The sequence below is a fragment of the Lytechinus variegatus genome, chromosome 19 (genome assembly GCF_018143015.1).
Source record: "Lytechinus variegatus isolate NC3 chromosome 19, Lvar_3.0, whole genome shotgun sequence".
Taxonomy (NCBI): Eukaryota; Metazoa; Echinodermata; class Echinoidea; order Temnopleuroida; family Toxopneustidae; genus Lytechinus; species Lytechinus variegatus.
The window spans coordinates 7,294,160-7,317,478 of record NC_054758.1 but is presented as its reverse complement, the minus strand read 5'-3'; the positions used below and the strand labels follow the sequence as shown (position 1 = coordinate 7,317,478).

The 23,319-nt window shown below is 37.7% G+C and overlaps 1 protein-coding gene across 3 annotated transcripts in view; it reads left to right on the top strand.

Moving 5' to 3' along the window:
* The first annotated feature begins 1,228 nt into the window (after positions 1–1,228).
* Positions 1,229–23,319, top strand: part of LOC121405881 — a 30,516-nt gene continuing 8,425 nt past the window's right edge. For 2 of the 3 annotated variants that reach the window (XM_041596870.1, XM_041596868.1), the window contains exons 1-14: positions 1,229–1,329; positions 2,166–2,324; positions 4,496–4,807; positions 5,024–5,305; positions 6,541–6,675; positions 8,653–8,802; positions 10,469–10,600; positions 10,894–11,064; positions 12,947–13,072; positions 13,379–13,675; positions 13,918–14,412; positions 15,102–15,213; positions 20,112–20,188; positions 21,390–21,640. In XM_041596870.1, coding sequence (XP_041452804.1) covers positions 1,305–1,329; positions 2,166–2,324; positions 4,496–4,807; positions 5,024–5,305; positions 6,541–6,675; positions 8,653–8,802; positions 10,469–10,600; positions 10,894–11,064; positions 12,947–13,072; positions 13,379–13,675; positions 13,918–14,412; positions 15,102–15,213; positions 20,112–20,188; positions 21,390–21,640 — 2,724 coding nt within the window. In that variant the 5' untranslated portion in view covers positions 1,229–1,304. The remainder of the gene's footprint in view (positions 1,330–2,165; positions 2,325–4,495; positions 4,808–5,023; positions 5,306–6,540; positions 6,676–8,652; positions 8,803–10,468; positions 10,601–10,893; positions 11,065–12,946; positions 13,073–13,378; positions 13,676–13,917; positions 14,413–15,101; positions 15,214–20,111; positions 20,189–21,389; positions 21,641–23,319) is intronic. The other variant, XM_041596869.1, reaches the window with a different exon arrangement.

Genomic DNA, 23,319 nt, shown 5'->3' with positions numbered 1-23,319 from the left:
TAAAACGAATGTTTTTGCGGTTTTTTCTGCTTTTGCATGAACATCCCGATGGATTTTTTTTTCTTTTTAAAGCACTATTCCACATTCATATAGGATTAATATTACCTTTGCTAGCGAATAAGTAAAATTATTTCGGTGACTCCCAATATATTCAATACATTGTGGGCGCGTCTTGGTCTAGTGGTTCTGACTCTCGCTTTTCAAACAGAGTGTCATGAGTTCGAATCCTAGCCATTTCGTGCTTTCCTTCAAGAAATTTGACCCCATTGTGCTGCACTCGACCAAAGTGAGGTGAATGGGTATCCGGTATGATTTATTCCTTGCTTTAGCGCCGATATGGCGGTTTAGCTACGCGGCCAGGGCAATATGCTAGTTCAGCACTATATACATGATATAAATGGACGTATTATCATTATACGATATTGCATATCCAAGTTCAACATGCTCATGTGTAAAGAAAGCAAAACAATATTTAGAATCGAAGATTAATATTAATATGCTGGTTTCATCACCTTTCCTGCCAGAATTCAATTTGATTTCACTTTCTATTTCGTTTACAGTCCCAATCACTGGCCAATGGATATACATTCCAGAAATACCAAACGTCCAGTATTACTTTTCAACATTTTCAACCAACTATTTCAACGCAAGTGAATATTGTCAGCAAATAGGTGGACAGCTCGCACAGATAAAAACAAAAGCCATATATGTACGTTATCTACAACTACCTTAGAAATAGTGAAGAGAATTTCTATAATGATTGTACAGATATAATTTTTTAAGACAATAAGAAAAAGCGTATTATTGACTATTACTGTGTTCCTTATTCTACTAAAATTGCTATTTCTTCAATAATCATCTCCTCTTCGATTATTGCTTCTATATAACTACCATTGCCATGATTGCTTCTATATTACAACTGCTACTACTACTACTACTACTACTACTACTTCTTCTGCTACTTCTGCTCCTACAGCTGCTGCAATAACAGTGGAGTTGGTGGTAGCATGGTAGTAGTACTATTAGTAATCAGCACTTTATCCCAATTTTAAACTGGATTTCGTCGTGTCAAACGTAATTCATAGCAACATTTCAGGGTTACACGAAATATTTTGAAGTTTACATGCCATTGTATCACTTCAGAACTGTTCTTTAGGTCTATAAATAAAAGGATAAGCTACTTTTTAAATTTGATTCAATTCAATATTCATTGCATATGTAGACAGCAGTGACGGATCATTTTATAGAAGCCTATTGGTTTGGCCTTGATGATTTGAGCAAGGAGGGTGATTTTCGATGGAGTGATGGAACATTCTTGCAAGAAACAGGGTAAGATGAAGGTAGTCCATGCAAATTTACTTTACCTTTCTATATTATTCAATGGTCTCATGGGCGACAAACAAGAATAGTTGTTATGTACAGGTACAAGGTTTTTGTTGTTGTTGATTCATGTTCTATATAGATATAGAATTCTCCAAAAGTTATATTGGTTTCCAATCCGGAAGCGTATAGAATTTAAAATACTTCTTCTCACTTGGAAAGTGTTAAAGACCTATCTACAAGACCTTGTCATGCCTTATACACCAGCTCGTAGCCTAAGATCATCACACCAGCAACTTAAAGACTCCCAATACACGTTAGCATATGGTGCGCGAGCTTTCTCTGCCTCAGCACCTCTCTGGAATAATTGACCGTTAAATTTAAGAATTATACACTGGAGACCTTCAAATCTAAACTAAAGTATCATCTTTTCTAACAGTATTAGTTATTGGCACTTTGACACTCATCCAAACTTTCTCATTCTTTTTTCTTGTTCGCCTCGGAAATTTTTAGATAGGCGGAGCTATATAAATGCCTATTATTATTATTATGCCATATAGAATAACTGTTGTATGGTTTGTCTTGAAAATATTTATTCATAAATACATCAAATAGATTGCATATTGAGCATACACAAGGACTGTATTTATATCTGTTGCTTTTTCATTAGTGAAATCAAAACTAAGAAGCCGGCCACCAAGGCCCACTACTGTTCCGCGCCCCCATAAATGAATGAAGTTATGGATATTTTCTAGTTGATTTCTAGGGGCAAATCAATTGCATATATTGCAAGGCTACGAATCTGTAACAATTGAATCAACAGCAAGTTTGCCTAATTTTTTAAGATTTGCTACATGGGCTGCCGGAGAACCCTAGTAATTATGACGGAGCGGAACACTGCGTAGAATACTGGGATAGATCTGGTGGCTTGAATGAGGAGCTCATTGGTTGGAATGACCGATCGTGCGAATATTCACATCGGTTTATCTGCGAGAAATCAGAAGGTATGTCACATCAAACTTAATTTAAGACGTCACTTGTGAACGAATCGGCCAGTATGCGTCAACACAGACTTTCTCATGACTATCCGTAAAAAATGGATGTTAGGTATACATGTACATGGCAACATCCAAAATGTATAAAATGCTACCAAATAAGGAAACCTGTTTCTTGTCGGCCATATCAAGAATTATGCACAAATGATATCAGGAACAAAATAAGGCTTGCCATGCATACACACTTACATACAAAGTCTGAGAATGTACGTGTTACACACACATACATACAAGGTCTGAGAATGTACGTGTTTTCTGCCAAAAAAAAATCGATTACACAAGCACGCTCGCTCACACCCTCACACACACGTTAATATCTTGACATGAAGGGTGTCGATCGATTTTTCAGATTGGGGGAGGGAATCAAGCCATGAATTAACATTCCGAAGGCGCTCGATCACATTAAACAAACACATATACATATATAATGTCGGAAAATGGTGAAGTGGATTCGTATCGCACTTAAAATAAATGGTACGATCTGATTTTACAAAATTAGTATTTTGACCTAGGACCGGGATATTTTCAGGAAATATGGTTATCATATTTCCATGATGACTTTTTTACTATCCCTCTTCTAAGCTCTAGATGAAACCTGTCGATATTTCATTCTGAAAAAGGGACAATTTTATAATTAAGAATTCATGGATATGTTATTATTTTAAGCCTAATGAGGGCGTGCCGTGAAAACTATACATTTATACACTTTTAATAGTGAATAAATTTGTAACAATTAATAGTGAATATATTTGTAACAATTAATAGTGAATATATTTGTAACAATTGATACGAATGCAAACTGCGAGGCAAAATTTTTGATAAACTGTCATGAAAAGGGGATGTTTTAGTAGTTTGTTAGAATTAATATAGAGGTATTGGATACTCACATGGATCCACCTTTGAAAAAAATCGTTTGTCATTTTCTTGTTTATTCATAGGCAGAATTTTTTTCCACATATTGAAATTCCTGAGTAAATGTTCTATTACGATACTGCAACAAATAGCAATGAACATTTATTTTTAAATCTTATTTCCCTTTTTATTACTGGAAATATATAAATTATACACTAACAAAAGAAAACCAGACATCCTACATGTCTTGAAGAGTTAGATGTGCAATTTAAAATTATGATAGTCTTCTATCAAATCTAGATAAAATCCAAGCTCACCTGGTTGGCGAAGATTTCTTAAATTAAAGTTCACAATGATGGAGATGTTGAAGCACGATGAATAACAACAACAGTCACTGTAACGAGTTCAAATGTATGTGAAGACGATGTTGATGATGATTAACAGTCAATTTCAGCAATCCTTGGGTTTAAAAGCGTTCATTAAAACAGGTTGATAATCTCAATGAGAACTGAGAATTCCTCTCTCAAAGTAACTGCAAACAGTTCAGTGATGACGTGCAAACAATTCCACAGAAGATAAATGTTCTATTCTAGTTGGAAATAAACTATGCTCTGACGAAGTCTGGTGTGAAACTTTGAGTTCTGATCTGATATGATGAAGAAACCGCCAGCATATACATGTATATAAATTTCCAATATTTTGGAAGCTTCTAGTATTGTCTTTAAAAGGAACATTATCCGTCTTTCTAGGATAGTCATTTTTACTGCAGACAGGCTCTATTTTCTACTTTCCAGAAATACAAAGATTACTCAGACTATTAAATGGGCATGCTTAACAATGCTTTAAATACTGAGACATTCTGGAATAAGTTTAATCATTATATTCTATGAATATCCTTAAAGAGGAAATAACTAAATAAATGAATGTAATTGCTCCTACAATTCTTTCATATGACATTTCCTTTACAAAAGTTCCAATGATAGATCATCTTCAGCGGGATGCGCGCGTTGGGACTTAACGTAGGACTACTATAGATATTTGAACAAAAAGTTTATATTGTGTTCGATTAATTTGTCAATTTCTGTATATTTTTTTATTTCTTTTTTTTTTACCCTTCCGGAATTAATATTTCATTGGTGGGACGATCACCCCCTGACCCCCCCCCCCCCCCTCCTCCAGGATCGACGCCTGTGCTTGACATATTACCAAAATTCTAATGCTAACATTTATTCATTCTTTTTTATTCTTCATTTTTTAAATCTTGACAGTAAAGCCTAAATATCTTCTTGCCATGACTTCATCCCCTTTCGGGAGTACCGAAACGCCACCTAGTTTCTCTTGTGTACTCTCACCGGACAATGTACAGGATACCATAACCTACACTGAGAGAGAAGTTAGACCAAGCCTCTCTACTGAAGGGTATTCACTGGACGTACCGGGGACGAACACATCTCTGATTGGTGGCTTTACACAGAACCTACCTGCTGGTGCGACCTCCGTTGGAGTTTATAAGTGTTCCAGTACATCTACCATCACTGGTACTTCGACATCTGTGGATGTAACTATCCTCTCACAAGACAGTACGTATAAAATTTAAATGATTCATCAATGGTGATATCATTCTTCAAGTAGTACATGTAGTAAGCAACGACGTTCAAGAGCCAAGGCGACATAAGCAATTTCAGTAAGTCATTTGCAGACGTTTGTAATTCCCTGGCAATCACACATATCAAAATTAGTCGCTGTCCTCATCAACGCCATTGCTATCACATCATTACCAATAAATTCATTTCTAGGACATTTTCAACCGAGTGACGGTCGCCCCACCAAAACAATTTATCCCGGTGATGACATCACACTCTCAGTGTCTACCACTGATAGGTATGGATCGGGGTCGGATGAAATCCGTTGGAGCACCTTCTCAAATCTTGCTGAAGGATCTTTGTCTCCAAATGGAGATGGAACTCTAACCTATACTATTCGTTCAGCAACTAAGCGAAATGCAGATGTCTACGGAACGTTCCAAAACAATGCAGTGGACAACCGTCTTTACAGCTTGATTCGCGTCATAGTTAGTGGTAAGATTTTTTGTTGTTTTTTGGTGTTTTTTGCCTTCCTTCCTTTTTGCCATACAGAAATTACTGGAAACTGTACGGGACGTTAATAAGCGTTGTTAGCGCTACAGAGGCCATGTTACAACCGTCAACTGGTAACACTGGCGTATGGGATGGGGTCTTGGGGGTTCTTCCCCCCCCCCCTCCAAATCTTTCACGACCTAGAAAAAAGGAAAAGGATAAGCGTAACAATTATATTGTATTGCATATTTTTGTATTTTGAAATAACGTCGAAATTTTTGCTCATTAGAAACTTTAAAACTATATTACGTGATGCGCCAGATCGGTCTCAACAACGCGTTATGTGATTGGGTCTACTTCGGGGCTCTGTTAGTTTTGACATGTCACAAAACAATCTTGCGAATATATCGCAGGTTTTTTTTTTATAAGGAAGCGAGACGAACTAATAAGGATAGAGTATCTTTTTAATTGAGTAGACATGGTAGAGGTATCCAGTTCTTTGCGAAGTCGTTTCTGTTTTTTGTAAAGGCTGCGCTGATATTTCTCCAAATACATAAGAAAGAAACACTGTACGTCTGAGTTAATCAGGCATAGTGAATGACCTTAAAGACGACAGATTTTTTGTTCCTTTATATTCTCTTTGTAATCTTTGGACGACTTTATATATCATTAAGAGGTCTTCCTCCTGCCTCCGCCCCTGACCAAAATTGTAATCTGAGAATATACTGGTAGATTAACGACAATATAAAGCACATCTGTAATCATTGTATCCCAGAATTTGATTGTGGAAAGTTTCCACAATCAAATTCTGCGATACAATGATTATTTCGTCTTTCTTTTTTTACATTATCATTGCGTTAAGATGAAAGTCGATGGGGGGGGGGGGGGTGGGCTCTGCTTGGTAGTCTACTTGCATATAATATAACTTGATTAAATAACAATATTCTCTGCGTGTTTTTGCTACCTATAAGTTGGACCACACAAAATGTTCTTGGCATAATTAAATCATATTAATGTATTTGTGGCTTATATAGGTATAACACCCGATACATAATGATTCACATGTGTATATCATAAATACTTCTGCACATGTATTCTTCATTTTCAAGCAATAATGTTTTTAAGGTTGACTGTATGGTATACTGGTATAGGTTTTTATTATATTTTTATAAGAGAATTATAAATGTATAAAATGTGAGAACTCCCTTTTTTGCACATTTAATCTACTAAAAAAAAAGACTGTCCCCGTGGCCGATGGAACCTACCGTTATGTGATCGTTTGTGTGATAACTGCTACAATGGAGGGATCTGTCATCCTCAATCAGGAACATGTATCTGTCCTCCAGGATTCATCGGCAAAAATTGTCTCACCGGTACGTATTTCCGTTATAGTTTTGTACACGATGTATAAACCTCCACCTTCATTTTTCTGCATATGCCATTTTAGTCGAGAAACAAATAAACCGATTTTCGTAAGGCTTGGTCACAATCCACCGTGCTCCTTCAGCTTCCCGGGGGGGGGGGGAGGGGTGGCACTTCCTTTGACGAGTCGATACCATGCGCGACCATGGGGTCTCAAAAAAGCACCCTAAACAAATATTTTCCATATTCTGAAAATGCACCCCATAAAATGTATTAGCGTGTGAAACATACCCTTCACAAGTACTGGAAACAAAACGGTACCCTTGGCAAGTATTCCCGAATTGACCCCCCTAAACAAGTACAGTGATGTTTTCATTTTTATATCACGGACGTCGGTTTTACCTTTACCTAAATTGGGTTTTGTACGGCACCACCTCGCGCAAATGGGACAATACTTTACAAACCTTTTTGTCTTAATATTTATACCCCGCAAATTTACCATAATTCACGTATAGCTTTCTATGCAAAATAGAAATTATAGAATTATTTTGGTGTTTTGACACCCTTATTACGTTACGTTACGTATGCAACGTGCCCTATCTTGAAAAAGACATCCCATTTACGGTTTTTTATTTTTTGTCGCGCATGGCATCCACTCGTCAATGTAAGTGGCCTCCGGGTTTAACATGTGATCTGCGTAATATGCACAGGTCCAAATTTTTCATCAAATGCGCAGGAGCACGAAGAACATGCAAGGTGGCTTAGGATAGGACCAAAAAAGTGCATGTGGTGACCTGTTCTTATACATGTTATAGGGGCAAGTGCCACGCACGGTCACCGTGTGTGGCACCACAAATTGTCACCCTGCACAAACTGTCGCCTAATGTAGGCCACAATTCATGGAGAAGGGAACACCACAATATTGTCGCCCCATTTCACTTACACTTAATTTGTCTCCATGAACACAAACAAACAAGATAGGTTATGTAGAGTTCGTGTGAAACTGTGTTTGTTTCTCTGGGTACAATGTGTGTGATGGTGATATCTCACGTTTGAGACGGATTTTGGACTACTTTTAAACGGTTTTTAACGATTTTGAAACTTGTCGCCGAGACGTCTTCTGAGGCCCTCAGACTAGGAATATCATAGTAGACTAAATATTCATTTTAGCATTATCAAAAAATGCAGTTGTAGACCATTTGGCTATCATACGAATTGTTCATTTGACCAAATAAGAATTAGACCAAGTATGTTATAGAACAATTACAAATTAGACTAAACGGGTTAAGCCCATGTGTTAATAGACAAAACGGAATCCAATAATAGTCCAAGTGTTGTTAGACCAAGTGGATGAAAACCGAATTTTCCAAGGGCTATGCTGCTGTTCCTCTATTAACCTCCCCTTAGGTTAATTGCCAGTTTATCTAAGCCCATCAATGGCCATTTAGCCTCATCCTATACATGATCTAATTCCATTTCGTCTACATGTACAACCAATTTACCTGTCGGTCTGTCATTTTGCCTATATTTACCATTCCGTCTTATTTCCATTTGGTCTTATTTCTATTTGGTGTAATAGCTAATTAGTCTTAAAAAAATGTGATTGGTCTAACACCACATAGTCAATTCCTGTAACAGACTGGAAATATCTATTTGGGATTTCGACGAAAATGCAATTACACGTAGACCATTTGGATATTACACGTACAGAATGAATATAGCTTGAAAAAATAAAGATATACCGCCCAAAAGATCCATTCTTGATTAAATGTTAACTACCTATAAACCTAATGAAAATAATCGCTCTGCGGGAGGGGGGGTGGACCAGACTAGGGGTAAGAAATATTCCTTTTGGAGCTTTTTTTACATTTTGGGATAAACGAACCTTCGGATTAACGTACCACATTTCGTTTTAGGACTAACAAAGGCAACTATATAACTGTAAAATGTATACTTATCATGTATAATGATCAATTGTTATTGACCAGCATGCGTCAAGCATCGTTTTGGATGGGATTGTGAACTTGAATGTGGTGTTGGCAATGCTCTGGATGCTTGCAGTGGAAGTCATATCTGCCTGCCCGATCCCTATGGTTGCAACTGTCTCTCTGGATACACAGGAATCTACTGCGATGAACGTAAGAATAATAATTAACAGTGATATCAATAATCTTACGCATTAAAACGTATTGTTTATCTAATGGCATAATCGAATGACAGAGCTTCACAAAGACTACTATTAATAATGATTATTACAGCTTAAATGAGAATGCACATGTATGTGTGTGGGGGAGCGCGCGTGTGTTTGAAGAACATACATAATATTGCGTGGATTTTTGAAGTTGTGTATGAGGAAGGAAGTTGATCAAGCAAAGATATATGGGTGGTGTTTCATAAAGCTGTTTGTAAGTTAAGAGCCACTTTAAGAACGGCTTGTCATCATTTTTACGCTCTTAGCCATTGCCAATGAATCTACCATTCACCACAAGAAAGGATCACCAGTCGTTCTTAAAGTCGCTTTTAACTTACGAACAGCTTTATGAATCGGACCAATGGCCTGCTTTGAGAGGCATGGGTGTTTCTAGATGCTGAAACCTAGGGAACCGCATGGCGAGTCTGCCCGAGGGCATGGTCTGGCCGGGTGCGGTACCAGCGAGCCGAAAGAAACCATGTCACGAATATCAAAGCAGTCCATATATATTTCATGAACCGAATCAAACGTTAGATCTAGGTACTAGTCTAAACGGCTCGGCCTAGCCCTAACGTTAGGTCTTAAATATCAAAGCAGTCGGAGCAGTCCATACCTGTAGATCTGACAATAGGCCTAGATATTTTAGGAACCAAATTATGTCAGCTAGGGTCTGATAATTAATAGATCTGGGGCCTATATAGGTAACGTTACACTTAAAGTTACAGTAGACTACTGCAGAACTAGATCTCGAGTAGATAGATCTAGCGTTAGATCTCTAACAGTTAGCCCTAGACCTACGGCTACGTCAGATCAAAGATTAAACGGAAAACTAGGTCTAACCTAAGGTTAGATCTAACGTTAAAGATCTAACATTAGAGTCTAGACCCTAGGCCTATGGCTACTCTAATAGACTAAGCTAATACGTTTGAACTCGGTCTAGACCTAGCGACATTTATTTTAATTAGGTTTAGACCTAGGCTCAAGCCCGGACCTAACGTTGTCGTTAACCACGGAGTCTAAAGTTAGTCCCTAACTGTTAGGCTAACTATAAAGTTAATTAGATCTAGATTTAGTGCGGCGACATTTAGTCGACTCACATTTTGCGAACATACATTTGAACAACTGTAACAGACTTGATGATTACATCTGCATTTGTTATGCCTTTAACTTAGTCTTCTTTTCGAATATGCCTAGATTCTTTAAGAGGAATAAACAAGCAAACGTCACAGATCGGCATCGTTTCATGCATTTATCTATCATATCCGTTGCGCACTCTTGCGCGCAAATGCGCGTATTGTCTAAAACGTTCGATCAAATCGCGCGGATATTTATGGTATCCACAATCACCGCAGAAAGCAACATTTTGCACGAAATCAAATGGGGATTGCTAAGCCCGTCATCAAGGGGCGGGTCAGGGGGTAACGGGCAGAAATCTTGTTAACTATGCCCGTTGCCATTGGTTACCACCTTAGTTTGTTGTTTTGCAGGTAGGCCTATGGTGGATTACATGACTCCACATTTGACGAATCAGAAAAACAGATTATTCGACATTCCCAAAGAGATATTTATGATATAACTTATTTAATTTTGATTCATGAACTTCCCTTTCAAAGAATGCCCTCCAGGGAAGTTTGGTGTTGACTGCATTCAAAATTGTCACTGTGCTGGAGGGATACCATGTGATGCTTTCACTGGAAGATGTGAAGGAAGCTGCGAGGATGGTTGGTCAGAAGACGGATGCCAAGGTGATAATGATAAAAACAATAATAATAATGACACTGATAATAAAATTATTATAATAACAATAGTAACCACAATAATAATAATAATGATAATAATGCACTCAATTGTAAATAATACAAACGGCAGAAAACAAAGTAATGAACACGCAACAACAGACAACAAACGAATGAGGTAAAAACTCCTATTCTTGTTTTTAATATTTCAGAGCCATTTTCCCCCAATCATGAAGAGGTACAAAGGACAGTGACATATATTATCACTTCATTAAAAATCATGATTTTTTTTTGTTTTTCAGTCCCGATTGTGTGCCCTACTGGTTATACCGGAATTACTTGCTCAGAGTTTTGTAATTGCCCGGATCACTCAAAATGTGAGAAGGAATCAGGGTTCTGTACTTCAACACAAGGACAATGTGAGATTGGATACGTTGCTCAATCTCCAGAAACACCTGACCTTTGTTCCACTTGTAAGTCAATATCTTTCAGCTTTCAATCAGTGTTTTTTTTTTTCAGCGAACAACGATATGGAATATAACAAAATCAATGTAATGGAACTAATTTAAAATGAAAACTCTCCATAGGTTTTACTCCGAGAGGTATATGTACATGTACAACAGCTTTGGCAACTCTTTTATTTAAATATTGTAAAGAAATGGATGAAGAGAACAATATTATACCAACATTATACATATATATATATGTGTGTGTGTGTGTGAGGGTGTGTATGGGTGTGTGTGAGAGAGAGAAATTATACATATACAACAGCCTTGGCAACTCTTGTATTTAAATATGTTGTAAAAGAAATGAATGAAAAGAACAATGGTAGACGTAGCTTAATTAAATCAAGCTATAATGATACGTCGCAATACAGGGACCGTGGAACGGTTTTCAAAGTGTGGGGTAGGGGCTGAGCCAAAAGTGGGGGGGGGCTGACCATGCAAAAATCACAATCGTATGGTCATTTTTACATTTTGCACATGCTTTTGGAAAAAAGTAGGGGGTGAGCCCCCCCCCCCCTTCACCCCGCTTCTGCGGCCCCTGTAATATGGTGCCCACTCAACCATGAACATACGATATCAAAATTGTGTGTAGAGAGGCTAAATGATGGACAGTAAAACAGCATTAACACCGTAAAATTCACCTAAAATCAACTTTTGCCCAATTTTGTATTTGCACAATCTGAAAAACGACTCTTGTGACTTTCAAAAATTGTCATTTTTAATTCAATCTTTAATTACTCATGCGTCACTCAATCGATCAATCTCTTTTTCCCCCAGGAGTTGCCTTACGGGTATAGAAAACCACCTACGAAATATCATATCTCAAAATAATTCCGTTCAAAAGTTACAGCAATTTGATTTAGGGGACTTACTGTTTTTGTTGTGTATATATATATATATATATATATATATATATATATATATATATATACAGTGCGTCTCAGAAAAAAACGAAACCGAGATTTAGCGATCATTTATCATAACTTAATCATAAGGAAAATAGACAAATGACCTACCAATTTAAAGCTTAGAACCTCCTCTTTCATCCAATATTACTTAAATTTTTTTTCATTCACGCATGAGTGAGCAAATACAATTTGAAGAAAGGATATCAAAAACTCATTTGGCGGGGGTATCTGGGTTTCAAAAAGAAAACCACATTTCTGAAAAGTTCAATATCTGCTCTTTAATTTGATACCTAAATTACAGAAAATGGTCAAAAAAAAAAAATTCTGGTCATTTGAAATAAGGCTTGAATTTCAATAATTTCATAAAATGAAGAGGTTCTCCAGGCTGGCTTTCAAACTCACTCAACACTCCGTTTTGTTGACGATCAGCCATGCATTAAATCTTTTGTTCACCATGCGAAAGCTTCTGTGGGAAACCGGTGAAACACGTTTATCTCATGAAATTATGGAAATACAAGCCTTATTTCAAATGACCAGAACTTTATTTCTTGACCATTTTCTGTAATTGAGGTACCAAATTAAAGAGCAGATATTGAACTTTTCAGAAATGTGGTTTTCTTTTTGAAACCCAGATACCCCCGCCAAATGAGTTTTTGGTATCCTTTCTTCAAATTGTTTTTGCTCACTCATGCGTGAATAAGAAATAACCTTAGTAATATCAGATGAAAGAGGAGATTCTAAGCTTTAAATTGGTAGGTCATTTGTCTATTCTATTTATGATTAAGTTATGATAAATGATCGCTAAATATCGGTTTCGTTTATTCTGGGACGCACTGTATATATACCAATTTTAGACAAGACTTCCCAACCTCCCTTGAACCCACGCCTTCCACATAATTATGTATTCATTTGGATATTCTCTGCCTACTCACATGTTGTAGTTTCTGGGTGTTTTGACTCTTGTTCGAAAACATGTCATTGTGCTGGTGGTTTTGAAGACTGCGACCCAGAGACCGGGATGTGCTCATCATGCCACCCTCGTTGGATGGGAGACAATTGTCAAATAGGTTAGTGTGGAAAATATAAATCTTAACATTTCTGCCTTTATGCCTCGTGTAAATGTTCTATGAGAAATCAAATCAAATTAATATACCTGAACGGTTTTTATAATCTTGACTATGGTTCGTATATGGGGTTCGTTAGCGTGTCAAACCATTGTCATATTCGAATACCTTAATGATTTATTCTTTCACTTTTTTATATATTTGTGCAACCCTTTTCTGCAATCAATAAGGTAAACCAGTTTCTTTTCATTTGCCCTCTCATATATCATTCAACATTCATTTGTAAAATGTTTGATGTCTTTTTGAAAGATCGTTTTACCGTCACAAGGGAGAAGGCGAACCCAGGAATTGCGATCTTTTCATGTGCATTTACTCCTGATTCACCGGACAGTACCCTCGTCGTCAGAGCTAGTATAGGAAACCTATCTAGGAATAGTTTGATGAACGAACAGGGGGCTCAAACTCCAGCTGAAGAGCCTTCAGTACAGTCGAACTTTACCTTGTTCTCTGACGACATTGAAACTCAACCCATCTATTGTTTTGTGGGTGATTCAACGAGTGACGGTGGATTCGCTTACGCCAGGTTGTCACCTTCGGGTACATTCGGTATGTCTTTTCATTTTCTCTCATGCAGTATGATTTAATTCTTGCAATTGTCGATATGAAAGTTTAGAAAAGGTGTGATTAATGTCAAATACAGGAAATGAATTTAATCTATTAGATCATCGTCCTCAATTTGTTGATGTGTGATGTGAGTGTTGGGGTGTGTGTAGGGTGTGTAAGAATGTGCGCCTGCTGAATGTGTGTTACATGACTTTATAAAGATAAATAATACTGTCTTTACTCAGCACTTCCAGTGATCAGAAATCCGCCTCGAATTGCAGAGCTGGGTTTTAACCATGCCGTCATTGCTTGGGACCCCTGGGACCCTTCAGTTGATGTCGGTGATGGTCCTATCGTTGGATACAAAGTATACGTTACTTCTTCTGATGGGAACGAAACAAACACCTTTATAACGGCATCAGGTGTTCCATCACCATCGCCAGGATCTGTGCCTTCAAGGAAAAGAAGAGAGTACGTAGGATCGATGAAATCTTCCTACGAAGTATTTACAACGGTAAGGGAAGAACGAGACGGAAGGCTGATAAAACAACTTCAGGTGGAACCCTTACCCAATGAGACTTCTAGGAAGAAGAGGCAGGGAGACTTAGACATCCTGATGCACAACATCACAGGCCTAGACCAAGGTCAGTCGTATGAAATTCGGATGTCGGCAGTTCGTGAAGGGCTAGGCGGTGAAGGAGAAAAGAGTCCTGCTTTGAGTTTGACAACTCGCGAAATAGGTGAGTCCATAACGAATGTGACATCTGAGTCATGTAAAGTATGGTGTGGTTGTGTTTGAGGGTGTGCTTGTGCGGGGGTATGTGTGTGGATGTGGGCGCGCGCGTGTGCTGTAGCAAATGACGGAGTTCATCCTGACCAATCAGCTACATCAATATGACAGTACCCATTAATACAACGATTTTCACATTTTGAAACTTTTAATTATTCTAGCTATTTTATTATTAATCGGATTTGTGCGAACTTGAACCGTGGTCTTTCCCCTTATTTTTCTTTATTTGTTATGTTGAACAAAGTTCGACTTGTTTGAGCTTTTTTGAAGTGTCACCCAGGGGCCTGTTGGATAAAATTTTTTACCTGAGAAAACTCTGGTAAAAACTGAAAACTAAGGTTAGTCTGATTTCTGCCATGTACTTTAACACAGGACAAAAACTCTGGTAAAAACAACCTGAGTTTTCTCAGGTAAAAAGTTTTATGCAACGGGCCCCAGGAGTTCAAGTGATCCCATAGTAGATAATGTTTCAGTTTATGGGGCTTGAAAAATGAAAGCCTATATTTAATTGCTAAATGCATTTTGGGTTGTTGGGCCACGATGCAGCAACTAGTTGATGAATACAAAAATTCGATAAAAATGATACACTGTACGTACTATATATATTTTTCGGATTATGCCCATATTTGTCTTCAATAGATCCGATTTCTGGCGCTTCTAATATTGGTCCAATCATTGGTGGCTGTATAGGTGGAATAATTATCATTCTGTTGATTGTCGGCCTGGTGATCATGAAAGTTAAAAAAAGAAGGTAAGTCGAGGGTTTCTATTCCTTTAAATTACACTGTTAAAAAACCCTGATTTTACAGAAAAATAAAAGAAGATTTTGCAGAAAGCAATACCAGAATCATTCTTTAAATTCATGAAACAGGAATTTTTCTGCAATTTAACAGAACAGGTCTGTTAGAAAAAGGGGAAAAGAGTGTTTTATTTAAGGAAATTTGTAAGATTACACACACCAAATACCAATTTCCTGTAAAATTACGCAATCTGGTAAGATTACAGGTGTTCTCGAGACTCTGCTGCAGGAACTTCTTTTAGTTTAAGGATAAATTTTCTAACAGTGTATACATAAGCAATAAATCCTTCTAAAACAGATCAAAATAAATTCGAAACATACGGAATCATGATGATTCCTGTCAATGGCGTACCGTGGGTCATGGCATTGGGGCGCGGAGCCAGCAACAATTTGAGTCCGACAATGGACGCGCCAAGCGCACCCAATTGTCAGGTATACTGATCTAAAATAGACGTTTTTAGGTTTGTACCACAGACATGTAACATACTGATCAAATAATGCGAAGCGAGAGCTGACTTTTTTGATATTCAGACCTTAAAATGGAACATTATGAGCAAATTTGTGTAATCATGATACGTATCTGTCTCACTAAACGATGCGAGCGCGAAGCGCAAGCTGAAATTGTGTATATAATGGCCCCATACAGGGACATTTCAAGGACTATTTTTTCAGGGATTCATGAAGAGCGCCCTCCCCCCGCCTGGCTTGGTACGTACTCCCACAGGACCATAGACACGTAGTGTTCGTGAAAACAGGTACATCCTGTAAATAGTATTGTAATCAGGAGTTTATAATATTTGATACCCTCGCAAATTGGACCGTAACCACGTAGCGTTCCTTCCGAAATACATGTAGGTATCTTTTTTCATTAATGTATTGTTTTTGACACCCCTATTGTGTAATTTAACGTACGTAACGTGCCCTATCTTGAAAAAGAGATCCTTTTGACGTGTTTCTGTGGTCGCGCATGGTATCCACTCGTCAATGGAAGTTGCCCCCCCCCTCCCGGCCATCGAATATCTAATCTCGTGGTAAGAAAGGTAATATTCCGAAGAAAAAAGGTAATATTCCGAAAGAAAAATATATCAGCACACAGTGACGACAGTGAAATATGTAGGTTGTGTATAGTGTGACGTGATCATTGAGACCTTGTCCGATAACGTTTATTCTGTATTCAGTTGGCTGAGAAGGGTCTCTGATGATTTCACTTCTCGCTTTTTCTCGACATCTACAAGACTTTTATAGTAACGTATCTGTGTATAACAAAACAAGACCTCTCCCCGGGGGAGGGGGGGGGGGGGCACTTACATTGACGAGTGGTACCATGCGCGACCAAAAAAGCACGTAAAAAGGGTGCCTTTTTCACGATAGGGCACGTTACGTACGTAACATGAAACGGGTACCAAAAAACACAAAAATAATGAAAGAAGGGTATCTATTTTGCTAGGAAAATTACGTGTTTAAGGTCGAATTTGCGGGGATGATAAAACCAAATTAAAATGTTTTATGAAGGATGTCCTTTTTGCCCCAACACTTCGTGTTTAGAGTCCGATTTGCGCGAGGTGTAGAATGTGGGGTCGTACTAAACCAAATAAGATAAAACCGACGACCGAAGGACCCGTAACAATGAAACTTTCCTGTACTTGTTTAGGGGTTCATTTCAGGGAATATTTGCCAAGAGTATCGTTTTCTTTTCAATACTTGTTAAGGGTAGGGTTTCCCATACGAATACTTGTTAAGGGGTGCATTTTCAGATTATGGAAATTACGTGTTTAGGGTGCTTTTCGAGAACCCATGGTCGCGCATAGTATCCACTCGTGAATGGAAGTGCCCCCCGGGACCTCTCCATCCATATATATAATTTGTAATTATCACTTATCATGAACTTTCTTCGGGAGGCTATTCAAGGACGGAAGGGGGGGGGGGCTTGCTTATTTATGGATGATTATGATGATCTCATGTATTTGGATATTAAGCAATACTAATAGAGAAAAGTCGTGCTGTGTTAGGAGTTGTCGTACGATAAATAAAAAGAAATAAATTGTTAAACGAATGATATTGTTACTTGAAGGACAAAGTCTACCCCCTAAAAAAAGTGTCGAGATAGACAAGAAAGGAAAATGCGAAGGAGCATACAATAAACATTTCATTAAAAATCGGATGTAAAATAAGGAGGTTATATGACCGTTTGCAATTCCGTTAGTTTTGATATAACGGTTATAAGCACAACAAGGTAAAAGCAAATTACAGTTAATAGCTTCTCTTTCTATGCTCTAGCTGTAAAGAGATCTAGCTGTTGTATTTTGTTTGCATGAAATATATGATTTTGCAGAATTAACAATTTCAAATTCTTAAGTAGGAATCCAATTCTGTTCAACAATAAAATGAAAAAATCTAAATTTGCGAAAAGATTGCCGTGACTGTCCTTGTTTACACCAGTTATGTTTTTTTTTCTCATTACGTTCATATGAACATTCTGTTAGGGTGAATGTCATATCGCGTTTGCCATGATTTTTTTGAATTGCTTAAAGGCCAGTCCACCCAAGAAAAATGTAGATTTGAATAAATAGAGAAAAATCTAACTAGCACAACGCTGAAAATTTCATCAAAATCGGATGCAAAATAAGAAAGTTATGACATTTTAAAGTGTGATTCGTTTATTTAAAAAAAATTCTGATAAGCATTACTCATTGACTCATGCAAATGAGACAGTCGATGATGTCCCTCACTCATTATTTCTTTTGTTCTTTATTGTTTCAATTATACAATATTTCATATTTTTACAGATTTTTTAATAAGGGCCAAATTGACTGAAATATAACTATTTAACCATATGCTAATTCCACAGAGAGAATTTTTTCACTTTGAAATGGAGAGAAAAAATTATAATATTTCCTATTTTACATAATAAAATACAAAAGAAATAGTGAGTGGAAGATTTCATCCGTCTCCTCATTTGTATACCGACCAGAATGTACATATTACAATTTTTTGAAATTTCAAGAATTCTTATTTATTATCCGATTTTTATGAAATTATTAGTGTTATGTTTGTATGTGTTGATAAGTGACCTAATACTGTCACCACCATCATACTAACAGACTTCTCGAAGGCGTTTGACCTGGTAGATCACAATGTTGCACTAAATAAGTTGTATGCTATGGGAGCAAGACCTTCTCTCATCCAGTGGTTGGCATCATTCCTTGCGAATCGAACTCAACAAGTGCGCTATCGGGGTAAACTTTCTTCGACGCTTACAACCAGGGCAGGAGTACCTCAGGGCACACGCCTCGGACCCCTGATATTCCTAGGTGTTGTTAATGAAGCCCTCAGGTCTTCTCAGATTCAGAGATGGAAGTACGTAGACGACTTGCTCAGTGCCGTCGATTGGATACTGCTGACACGCTGGAAACTGTCCTATCAGAATTTGAGCAGTGGTGTGTGAACTCTTGCATGCGACTAAATCCTCTCAAATGTAAGACACTAAGGGTCGCGTTTACTCGCCAGCAATTACCACCACCACAGATTCATCTCTCAAACCAAACGATCCATTATTGTGACCAGGTGAAGCTTCTTGGGGTCATTATCAAAAATGATCTAAAGTGGGATGAGCATGTGAATTATATAACTTCCAAGGCTTCTCGGAAGTTGTATCTGATACGGATGCTCAAACGTTTTGGGATGCCATTACCTGACCTCACAACTGTGTTCACCTCGTACATCCGCCCAATTTTGGAATACTGCTGCGTGGTATGGCATTCGTCATTGACCCAGCAACAAATTGCAGCGATTGAATCTATCCAAAAGAGAGCGCTGAGATTGATGTTAGCTAAGGAGTATGAATCATATGAACTATCTATGAAGCGTTGCACCTTGGTCACTCTGAGGGACCGTAGAAATGAATTGTGTCAAAAGTTTGCCTTACAACTTTTCAAGAGCTTTGGCTCCCACCTGCAAGGTTATCACATCGAGAGCTCCGAAACAGTCACAGACTCACAGAAATTAGATGTCGGACGGAAAGGTATCGCAAAAGCGCGTTACCGTACCTTGTCCGCTTATTGAACTCTAAACTGTAGATCTGTCAACACACAGTACCAGTCGGCTGCTTCTGAATCGCTATTGTATTCTGGGACGGAGAGCAGTAGATTCGATGGACCGAATCTATTTTCTGTTTTGTGGTGTAGTGTCGAGTCAGAAGTGGCTGACTGGTGGTGTTATTTGTTCTTAAATTATTTTTTACAGTTTTAATTACCATGGCAATTATTGTATCCATTGTTAATTGTACATACATATTGAAAATGTTTCTTGTTAGTTTACATTTTCATTAATTTAGCATAATTGTTTGGTAATTGTTCTTGATTTCTTCCGTTTTATTTCCCTTACTTTCTTTAAGTTGCTCTCATATTAGACAGTTATTTTTGCTGCTCTTTTCTCATTTTCAATTATCAATACTAAATCTACTGAAAGCCGTTACAACAAATTTCCTTCTAATTCTTCTTTAAACCCATATTACATCACAATAATTTTATTTTAGGAGTAGATCATTTTTCCAACAAATGTACTTTTTTCAAAGCTATCCAAAGCTAAGATCACTTCTTCATTATTATCATGATTTTACCGTAACTATTTTTGTAATTTCTTGATTCTTTTGTAACATTGCATTTTGTTGATTTTATGTGTATTTTATGCTTTTCTGTAAAACATATGCCAATTCAGCTGTAACAAGCTGCGATCATTTGTTCTAATAAAATCTTGAATCATGACTTTTCTCGTTTTATTCAAATCAACTTTTGATTGGGGTGGACTTGTCTCTTAATTTATTTGTTATTTTAACTGTCTATTTTTTTCAGATCTAGAGATCGACCCGAAGAAGTTTCCAAATCTGTGACTTACAAAAACGATGGATTTATCGAAGGCATTGCCACTGGTATGTTAACACCGGGTCGGCTGTTGTTATCAAGATTTTTGGCAATTTCTATTAAACATCGGTACACCTCAACCTGTAATATCTCAACCAAAATTACGCCAACTCTATTTATGTAAAATCCCGGGGGCCACTTACATTGACGAGAGGATATCATGCGCGACCCCAAATCCCGGAAAAACGATGTCTTTTTCAAGGTAGGGCACGTTACGTACGCAACGTATTAAGGGTGTCAAAAACACTAAAATAATGAAAAAAGCGGGGTATCTATTTCGCTAGGGAAGCGACGTGTATAAGGTCAAATTTGCAAGGGAATCTTGTTTGGGGGTTCAATTCAGAGAATACTTGCCAAGAGTATCGTTTTGTTTCCAATACTCGTTTAGGGTAGGGTTTCCCACGCCAGTAGATGTTAACGGGTGCATTTTCAGAATATGGAAAATATTTGTTTAGGTTGCTTTTCGGGACCCCATGGTCACGCATGGTATGCAGTCGTTAATGGAAGCCCCCCCCCCCTCCCCCTTGGATGTAGAATACAGTAGCACTGTCGGTCCTTACGTGAATGATGCACAGAAAACTTTGTTTCTTGAAGGTACAGATTTTAACATGATGTTAATCGATGTGGAGCTTTGTGGTCCGGTGGATTAGACTTACAAACAGAGGGTCGTGGGTTCGAATCCCAGCCATAGCGTTATTTCCTTCAACAAGAAATTTATCCACATTGTGTTGCACTCAACCCTGATAAGATGAATTGGTACCCAATAGGATTAAATCCTTGAATGATAATAATAAACAATGCGCCTCTGAGTATATTATTTCTAGATGGTTGGCGCTATATAGGCTAAATGCCTATTATCATTATTATTATCGTCATCATCATGTTACAATGAAAATATCTATGGCCCATTTCAGAAATAGTTGGGTTAAAACGCAAGCCAAAAATCAATCTCAAGTCCCAAATGCGTACATTTGATTGGGTGAAAATCAAATTGCGCCTGCTTTTTACAGTTTCGATTGATTGCAACTCCTTCTGCAACGGGCCCCAGTTCAGGCAGCCGTTTGTATTTTCTCACTTAAAGATATTAATCATGTTAATGTTGTTTTGATGTTCTTGGTATGGAAATGCATCTTCACATATCACTGCGATTAATGACGCGTTGGTTCAATCGTCAAAACATTTTTTTTTAATTCCAATCCCTTTCACGAGATAAAGGCCAAGAAACAGACGAACCATCTCAGCGGTATGAGAACCTTGGACGTCGGAAACCGATGGAACCTTCAAACCAGATTCCTATGCCCGACGTACCAACTAGGCCTACTCGTTTAGACGAGGGTGGCAAACCTACACGGGTTACAGTAGAGGGATCTCCAAAGGATCGTCGCCTCATACCTGTCTCAGAGTTCGCAACCTTTGTTGACAACATTAAGCACAATGACTCGTTCTATGAGGATTTCCGAGTGAGTAAATACATTAGTAATACCTGATCCAGTGAAGGTGGTCCCAACATCCCTGTTCCATACCCATTTTAAGGGAACTTGGGTAGCTGTATTATTTTGTTTTCCGTCATCAGCTAGTTGGGCATGTTGGGAAAGCTAGGGCCAGCGAGGTGGGGGGGGGAGTGGGACTCTCACATATATTGGTGGTATGGGGACGTGCCCATCGGCGGCGGAAGCGGGGGGGGGGGCCGTCCCCCACCCCCCTAAATTTCAGGTGGGGGACGGATCTCTCTAAATTTTTTGTTGATTTTTTTGGGGGGGCTTGTCAACAATTTTCGCGATCCCCTCCTAAAATTTAGGTTGATAAACTTTTTTTTCGGCTTGTAAATTTTTGTCCCTGTGTCCATCCAAAAATTTCAGGGGTTGGCCCCCCCCCTAAATTTTTTGGCTTCCGCCGCCAATGGACGTGCCGCTTTGATCATCCCCTTTTTCAGACCCAATTTTTGACAAAATATTTATTTTCTTGATAATCAAAATGGCCGCCATAGACCTCTGTACAACATGTACAATATGAATGTGTAAAATAAATTTTCAAAAAAGTGAGCACTAAAATGTATAATGATCTAAGAGTGAAGTAATGTCTGAAAACATGATTTTTAATGATGTATATCATTTTTTAAGTAATGCATGTGATAGATCCTGTATTTGTGTATTCAAAATGGCCTCCAAAAGCCCTAACACTATTATGTACAACATGAATGGGGACAAAATAATCACAAGAGTGGGCACTAAAATGCATTTTGTTAAGATAACAGAGGAATACTGACTAATATTGTTAACGAAATGTATTTTTTAACATGCCATGTATGTGGTAAATCCTGTATTTTGATAGGTAAAATGGCCACCAAAGGCCCTAAAATTATAATGTACGATGTTAGAGAGTACAAAAAGCAAGCACAAGGTGAGCGCTGAACTGCATGTTTTTGTGGTAAATTAGTGGAATACTGCGTTAAAATATAATTTCCAACGAAAAATATTTAATTGGGTTTCATGTTTGTGTTAAATATTGTATTTTGACTTTCCAAATGGTCGCCAAAGACTTTGTCTGTTTTATGTACAATCGATCTGGGAAACCAATCTTCTTAGGAGTCAGCACGATAAAATGTAAATCTAAGAGTAAATATTATCTGAAAACACGATTTCTAACAAGATATATCATTTATTCTGCCAGGTAGGTGATAAATAATGTATTCTGAAGTCAAAATGACCGCTACATCATGCCCTAATGGTAGGCCTATTGAATGGGAACATTTATTTTTAACAGAATTTGGCTCTGCTTGACTAAATATAAATAGTGTTGCATGTATGAATGTAATATTTTCTGAAAATGTGATTTCTAACGAAATGGATAATTCACTATGTTATTTAGGTGACAAATGCTATATTTTGCCATTTTGAATGTCAAAATACAGCATACAATTACCATGATTACCGAAATGGCAAGGGAAATCATATGTCTCGTTAGAAATCATGTTGTCAGACATTGTTACCCCAATATTTCGCAATTATTGGCATTTTATTATGAAATTTCAAATGTGAAAATTATTTGTCCTCTTTTATATATTGTACACAGGAAAATGGGTCTATGACAGCCATTTTGAATGTAATACATTAGATAGTATACAAATGACATAGTTTTG